The sequence below is a fragment of the Rhinopithecus bieti genome, unplaced genomic scaffold (assembly GCF_001698545.2).
Source record: "Rhinopithecus bieti isolate Rb0 unplaced genomic scaffold, ASM169854v2 scaffold_1918, whole genome shotgun sequence".
In the NCBI taxonomy this organism is placed as follows: domain Eukaryota; kingdom Metazoa; phylum Chordata; class Mammalia; order Primates; family Cercopithecidae; genus Rhinopithecus; species Rhinopithecus bieti.
The window spans coordinates 775,280-783,492 of record NW_016803680.1 but is presented as its reverse complement, the minus strand read 5'-3'; the positions used below and the strand labels follow the sequence as shown (position 1 = coordinate 783,492).

At 49.3% G+C, this 8,213-nt stretch overlaps 1 protein-coding gene across 2 annotated transcripts in view; it reads left to right on the top strand.

Annotated features, from left to right (window-relative positions):
- Nucleotides 1-2,505: 2,505 nt before the first annotated feature.
- GPR139 (G protein-coupled receptor 139) overlaps nucleotides 2,506-8,213 on the top strand; it is a 45,930-nt gene continuing 40,222 nt past the window's right edge. Inside the window, exons 1-2 of one of the 2 annotated variants that reach the window (XM_017849644.1) lie at nucleotides 2,645-2,930; nucleotides 5,413-5,511. Coding sequence is in view for 1 of the 2 variants with exons in the window: in XM_017849634.1 (XP_017705123.1) it covers nucleotides 2,804-2,930 (127 nt within the window). In the remaining variant the exon portion in view is untranslated. Of the gene's footprint in view, nucleotides 2,931-5,412; nucleotides 5,512-8,213 lie in introns of both variants that reach the window. The other variant, XM_017849634.1, reaches the window with a different exon arrangement.

The following is an 8,213-nucleotide window of genomic DNA, read 5'->3' as shown; positions in this document are numbered from 1 at the left end:
TGGTCTTATTCATCCCCATTTTACAGATGGAGAAATAAAGTCTTGGACACAATAAGGTCCATCAAGATTTCCCATGCAGCCCAGTCCCTCTGCCTAGTTAAGTCTGTAGTTCTGTGAAGAGTCTCTAACTAGAGCCCCAGAATTCAAACCACTCAAATTGTTTTTGGAGTGACTAGTCATATATGATCATTATATGCTAAATCCCCCTAACCCCAACAGCATTCTGAGACCCTGGCCTGCAAGGACAAGCAAAGGTAAACTCACCTCCCTGCAGGCCCTGAGTGCTGAGTCCTTTCATTCTTTCAACATCTATTGAGAGTCTGCAGCATGCAGGCACTGTGTGAAGCTGAGATACAACCAGGAACAACACAGACAAAAGGCCTTGCCTTTCTAAGAGAAAGTAAAATAAATAAATACAATGTGTATGGTCTGCTGATGGTGCTATACACTATGCAGAAAAATTAAGCAGGGAGGGACAGAGGATGTGAATACTTTGAGGTGGGAGAGGAATGGAGATTTCAATAGGGAGGAGAGTAGAGATTTCAATGGTAAATAGGATCATAAGGGAAAGCTTCAAAGAGAAAAGGACATATAAGCAAAGACCCTAAGAAGGTGAGGAAACAGCTTCCTGCAGCTGTGCAGAGGAAGAGCCTTCCAGGCAAAGGGAATGGCCAGTGCAAAAGCCCGGAAGCCTTATCCATCATTCACAATGCAGAGGGCATCTCTGAAGAGACTAGGAGGGCTTTGTCAGATCACATACATGTCCCCCCACCCCTGGCTAGCCCCAACTTCTCATCTCAGTCTAACCGCCTGCAGACCAATCCAATCTATAGGTTTTTGAACAATTATTTATTGAGCTTCTACAATGGCCAGCCACTGCTTTATTCATCATTGCAGCGGTGTTCTTGTTTTCTTTGTGTTTGCAGTAGTCATAGCTAATCGAGAGAGGTCACAATAAAATTTCAGCATCTAATGGGGTCTGAAATCTCAGCCCTGGCCTCACTGGGCTGCGTCCATGTGACTCCATAATCTGCCCTTTTGTGGGGCCACGTGCCTCCTTGCTTACTACAGACCCAGCTAGATCCAGTAGATGCCCCCCTTATGCAGACTGTCTGGTTCTGTATGCTTTGGAGATTTCCACTCTGCCCTAGAGTGTCCTCCATCCCTGCCTAGGGTAACCCCTAACAAAGACAAGAACTAGATACATGCTCTTTGCTAGTCTTGAGGGCCAGGGGTCCGCTCCACGTTGGGAGACCTGGAAAAGGCTGGAGAAAGCTCAGCCAGTTACTTCTCTCCAGGAATGGATGTGATAGAGGGGTGAGGGGCGTTGGGAAGCAGCGGGGGTGGGGTCTTAGGCTTCTCAGACCCATCACAGCTCTTTGCATAGGCAGCTGCTACAGTCTGCTCCTGGGGATGCCTGGCCTGGGTACTCCTGCAGAATCTTTAACTCTCTCACACTCACTGTCTTGAGCCCCAGACAGTTCTCTCTCTCTCTCTCCCTCTCTCTCTCTCTCTCTCTCTCTCTCTCTCTCTCCCCCTCTCCTAAAGTCTGTAGTGGCCACACCAGGAACCCTCCACCTGTCTGCCCTGAGGATAAAGGACCACCCACACATTGCTTGGATCCCACCTGCTTTACCAATGCTACCCTTCACACAACCTTCAAGCACTCTAGACAAGCCCCCATGACTCCCAGGTGCGTTTGTGCAAGTTTGGAGTGCCCTGTGGGTGTGGTCTTGTGCACGGTGATGAGGATGCCTGCGTGTTTTCAAGGATCTGGGTGTGGGATGGGAGTGCATGAGTGAGAGTGTGAGTACACCGCATGCCTGGGTATTGTGTGTCTGTGTGAGCGTGGGCGAGTGCGTGTTTGAGTGGCTGCAACATCCTTATCCCTGACTGAAGGGCGGCATGCAGGAGGGGCTTCTCTTAGCCAGTCTGTATCCTCTTCAAACGCACTCTAGTTAGGGGACAATCCACCGGCGGCCACCCCCAGAGTCGCCACACACACGCACAGGGATGCACGCACCCCTCTTTCCAGAGCCAGCAAGCTCAGCTCCCCTGGTCCAGGAAAACCGACAACCATTTAGCATCCTCGCTGCTCCAACAGCCCCACCCCTTCCCCCGTTCTTTGCCCTAGGTGTAGAATCCTCTCTCTGGAGATGGACTGGAAGCATTGGCAAGGGGCAAGAGAGGTGGCTGCGAGGAGAGTGGAGAAAGGCAAACTGAGGACACGCTGGAGGAGTGAAGAGCAGCTGCGGGAGAGGCAGATCCCACCCACACCACGCCCCTCCCTCGGGGTTGGAGATGGGGGTAGCCTGTTTTCCACCCCGGTCTTCCTTCGGGGTTCCCAGATCTAACTGCATCTTCTCCCCTGAGACTGGAGCCAAGCGAGGCGGCTAGGACCCCCTCCTCTCCCGCATCCCTCCCACCCTACACAGACTCCGCGTCCAGGCAGCCGCTGATTGGCTGCGGGGAGCGGCGTCCCAGCCCCCCGGCTTTGAGGCGGGAGTGGAGCGGGTCCGAGGTGGGAGGCGCACAGACGGGCTCCGGGAGCCCCTCCCGAGGCCCCGCGCCGCGCGCCCCGCACCCTGCGCCCCGCGCCCTGCGGGAGGGCTGAGCCGGGACTCCAGGCAGGCAGGTGCGGAGCGAGAAGAGGGGATCACGGCCAAGGATAGGAGCCAGTCCTGCGGTGAGAGAGGCGCTGCTGCTCCAGCTGCTGCCTCCGCCGCCGCCACCACCGAGCCGGCGACCAGAGTCGGGCTGGCAGGCCGGGCGCGAAGCGGCGAGGGGAGCGAGGGGCGCGCTCATGGAGCACACGCACGCCCACCTCGCAGCCAACAGCTCGCTGTCTTGGTGGTCCCCCGGCTCGGCCTGCGGCTTGGGCTTCGTGCCCGTGGTCTACTACAGCCTCTTGCTGTGCCTCGGTTTACCAGGTGAGGGGCGTGGGGGAGAGGGAGGGAAGACAGGAACCCCAAGTGCCGGGTAACCCTGCCCAGAATCCCCCGTCCTCCCCGTGCGTTCCCTGGCACCCCCCTCGGAAAAGTTTAAGCTTTAAGGTCAACTGCAGAGATTTCCACATGGGGGGAAGGAAGTTGCTGTGCCCTGGCTGGGGACCGTGTGTGTGTGTGTGGTGTGTGTGTTGTGTGTGTGTGTTGTGTGTGAGTGGTGTTTCATGACTGTGACGCCGGCGCGATGGGCTTGGCCGTGTGAGCGTGGATTCGAAGGTGCATTTGTGCGCGCGTCTGGAGGGGCGGCTTTAATGGGTCGGGGCTAGAAGCTGGTGTGTGTTTGCTTATCTGTAGTTCTGGAATTATTAGCTTCTGCTATGATGGTTCCTTCTCTGTCCTTCCGCTATCGGTCTCATCCTCACTTTTTGGGCACCTCTGCCCCTTTCGCCTGACATTCTGTATGATTGATATGTGGATGTCCTCGTGGTATTGTGTCACTCTCTTTTCTTGGTGTTGTTGTTTGGGGGGGGGGGGGGGGCAACTGGCATGGAGAAAGGATGCCTAGCAAGGAAAGGGTCTCCCAGCTGGCTAAGGAGAATCAGGGGTTGGCTCTGGGACCGTGCCCTGGCCAGGGCAAGGGTGCAGAGACACACAGGGCAGCCTGCGGTGACTGCCACCTCAGGGCGTCACAGTCTCCTTGAGGACATGGCTGGCCCCCTGGCTTGGCCTCCAGGTTTACCCACCCTGGGCAGCTCACGCTGCTGCGGATGTCTGGCTGGTGTCACATCTTAATGTCCTTTTCAAAGTGTGGCTGAGACTTGTGCTGAATTCCTGAAGAGAGCTGAGCTGCCGAGAAGGAGGGAGTGCTTGCCTGGGCTGTGTGCAAGAGAGAGGGAGAGAGAGAGACAGGTTTTTTCCTGGGGCTCCAGCTTTGGGTGGACCCTCCTCACAGGCAGTCGCGGTGGCAGATAGATTCCTAAAGATTACCTGCATGCAGAGAGGAGAGAGGGACTGAAAGAAGTGGAGATAAAGAGAGAAAAATAATCCAGTGTACACCCTAAAATCTTAGCATCATCTCCCCAGTCATCTCTTAGTCTGCGAACCTTAGCATCTTGCTATCCTGGGAACTTGGGAGCTGGATTTCTGAGAGCCTGGCTGAGATTTCCTTTCCAAAACATTCAACTTGGCAGTCAGGGCCTCTGATGAGATTGTTTCAATAAATCCCCCTCTCAAATTTGGCAGGCATGAGATACTAATGTGTGAGCCTCTCTCCCCCAGTCAGTGATGAGGCTTTTATTCCTAACTAATCGCCCCGACTGCCCTAGGAGAGCAGGTTAGCCTCTGATTTGCCCTGCTGGGGTGGTAGCACATGTCCTGTAATTACCTTGAGCTGGGATTGATTTCAGTCCAGGTTCTACCTCCCCTCTTCAGCCCTTCAGAGCTTCTCTCCCAAGAGCACTGCTTTCGGAAATGAGTTTTTGAGGTTGGTTATTTGGTGATGCTTGCTGAACTGGAAAAGTGTCAGAACCTCTTTCCCCCTCAGCATTCCCATCAGAACGCCCCCCACCCCACAATCCACCCACCCTTGCACCTCCTCTACCGAGTGAGGTAGCCACTCACTCACTATCCCAGGCTTTTCTAATGAAACCATTTAAGGGACAGAGACAAAGACAAGCAGAGGTTGACCCTTCAAGAGTTCAAAGCAGGGACAAGAGGATGAAGAAAATGAGGAAAAGCTTAGACCTTCAAAGACCTCAAGGTGAAAGCCAAGGTACCTCACACCTTCACATCCCAACTCCTATACCAGCTGGGGCCTTCCTAACACACAGCATTGACATCTACCATATGCCAGGCACTGTGCTAGCCGCAGGCTTAGCCCAGAGCTTGAGAACTTAAAAGCATGAAGCTAGGATTAGGATTTGGCTGTTGTTGATGTCTTCGTATCCTCAGCTAATAGTTTTGGCCACTGTGGTATGCCAAGTATTAACTGGGTGTCAAAAGGACACAAAGACTCCTAGGATGCAGTCTCTGAGTTCCAGGAGCTCCCAGATGGAAGCGCATGATTCCAGAGGCAGAAGATGGATGCAGGGACCTAGCAACCTAGAGAAGAATGGTTGGGGAGGCCAGGCTTATCCAAAAGTCTTGGTCTGTTAGCAGTTTCGTTAACAGCCCACAAGGCTGGTTCAAAGGCGAATTCTTTAAGTCATTCTCTTAAAACCATAAGGGGAGACAAGTATGTCCTGGCAATGAAGAGTGAGTGTTAATCCGGGTTCTGCTGGGGTTAGGTTGCAGGCTTTTCACATCTCTGTGCCTCAGTTTCCACAACTGTAAAATGGGAATTATGAGACTAGCTATCCCCTGGAGTGGTGTTGAGAAGTAAGGATGTTGCTGGAGATGATGGCACAAGTGAAACGCTCGCCTTGGTGCCTGACATTCATTGATTGACACTGCACTGCTGCAGTCATAGTTATTATGAAGCCGATCAGGTTGTAAAGAGGGGGGTCTGCTTGAACAGCCCCACCAGTGACCAGAGGAGGGACTGAGATACACAGAATAAAGCATTCAGGTCAGCATGTAACTCTGTGTGCTGAGCTCACCACAGTGGTCCCCACCCATCACCTCCCCTCCCCAGCCACCAGCAATTAGCAAACTCTCATTACTCCACCACTGACTGGGAGACGCAGCTTTGCTGGGTGTGGAGTAACAGACCGCAGGCCTTGCTCATATTGTTGAAAACTGAGATTTTAAATGAATCACTATTCCTGGCAGTGGACTCACCCCAGGTTTCCCAAATTCTCGCAGTAGTGGTTGGAGACGTGGGTGGGAACTGAGGGATGGATGGGGAGCGCCTGAATGTTTAGCAACAGCAGAGCTAGTATCACAGGAAAGTGGTGGATGTCTCTGACTACCTTCAGTCTCTAGGTTGGGAGGAAGAGCTAGGGGATTGCCCTAGACAGTCTAATTTTTAACTGGTTGGTGTAGGATCAAAGGAATTCTAATGCAAAATATGGGTACAGCTTTACCACTTAAGAACTCTTCATCTCTCTCCACTATAATTTTCCCCATCTGCAAAATGGGGGTAACAGCAGTACCTGTTACCCACACAGGTGGTATATATTTAAGGTCATCTGTAAAAATGACTTAGCACAGTGCCTTGTCTGAGAAAAGCACTTATTCCTCACTCAGTGACTTCTCCATACCGGATCTCTGTCACCTATATTATTGCACTTAATCCCTGCCACACCTCTGCGACCTATGCCTGTCTTCGAACTCATTTTACAATGAACAAACTAAGACTCAGAGAAACGGAGCATCTTATCTATGGTCGCACTGTCAGGTCAGCATGCAAACATACTGCCTTATTAAACAGTGCAATAAAGCAAGCAGTGCAATTTCATTCTATGGCTTTGCCTTCATTACTGCCAGGCAGTTGTTTGAACTAACCTCGGTCCCTCATTTCTGTGCTCTGTGGAGAAAATCGGTGTCCCACCTGTTCCTAAAACTCCACCTCTTTCCCTCTTTCCTCCTCCTTTCTAAGTAAGCGAGATGTTTCTCACTTCTCGAGACACACAAAATAAGTCAGCGGAGCCGAAAAGGAAGGATTGGGACACTCATTGGGCCAACTGGAATGAGACAGTGCAAAAGAGACAGCAATGCAGGAGAAAATTATGAACTTGAGCCCCTGGGGGAAGAGAGTGAGAGGGAGGATAGGTGAACCAGCTTGATAAGGAAGGGGCAGCACGAAATTAAACTGAGACTTGAGAGATTTTTTAAAAATTACCTTCTAAAGAGTGCCATGGATGTGCAGAAAGAAGACAAGGTGATGAAAGAGATGATGGTTTGAAACTGAATGCTGCCCAGCAGAAGGATGCATTTCCGCCACTGCCAAGTGAGGATGATAACATCTGTAACATCTGCCTTTGAGGGTTGGCGCAAGATGAAGGCAGATGATGAGTCTGTAGCCTGGCAGATAGTACATAGGCCTGACGCATGGTAGTTACCATTGTTGTTCACTAGAAGTAGAAAACTGGTTACCTGTCAGCTGGACTGAGGCCTGCAGATATGTTTTCTTTACCTTGTAAACATTTTTAATGAGAGAAAATGGAATAAACAGGTTAAAGGACACACTCTGGAGCTGGACCTCTGGGGTCTGAGTCCTGGCTGTGCTGCTTACAAGTTATGTGACCTTGGGCTAATGACTTTAACCAGTTTGTGCCTCAGTTTCTCTGTTTAAACTGGGGGTGATTATAAGAATAGTCTACACTTCATAGGGTTGCTGTGAAGATTAAACGGGCTAAGCACTGAGTGCAATGCCTGGAATATGGTAAGCACTCTGTAAGTTATTTTTTCATCATTTAAAAATTAGGAAAAAGTCCCAACTCACTTTGTGACACCAGCTTTATCAAAACCGGACAAAGACATTACAAAAAAAGAAAACTACAACCAAATAGTCCTCATGAACATAGACACAAAAATCATCAACAAAATATTAGCAATTTGAATCCAGCAATATATAAGAGGAATAACAAATCAGAATCAACTTGAGTTTATCCCAGGAATACAACACTGGCTCAACATGTGAAAATCACTCAGTATAACTAATCATACTAACAAACTAAAAAAAAATTTAAAGCCATATGATCCATCTCAATAGATGCAGAGAAAGCATTTGACAAAATTTAACATCCATTTGTGATAAAACTCATCAAACTAGGAAGAGAAAACAACTTATTTAACTTGATAAAGGGCATCTATAAATAATTTACATGTTACAACACATTTAAAGATAAAAAAACTGAATGCTTTTTCCCTAAGACCTAGAACAAGGCAAGGATGACTGCTCTCACCACTACTATGAAACATCATACTGGAAGAAGTCCTAGCCAGTGCAATAAGGCAAGAAAAAGAAATAAAATTTATACAGAAAGAAAGGAATTAAGTAGTTTTGGTTCACAGATGATACAATGGCCTTCCTAGAAAATCACAAAAACTCCACACCGAAAAAACTCCTACGAACTAATAAGTGAGTTCAGCATGTTTGCAGGATACATGGTTAGTATGTAAAACCTATTGTATTTTATATACTACCAGTGAACAATTTGAAATCAAAATTGGAAATTTTATAAAATAGATTTCCAAGTTCCCTTAAAAACACCAGAAGAATTGACAATAGATTCACATGCCCAGAAGGCAGCAATTTTCTGAAGCTAAGGAATAGCTGCTTGCTTTATTTTATTTTTCCTTTCTTCTTTTTTTTTTTTTTTTTTT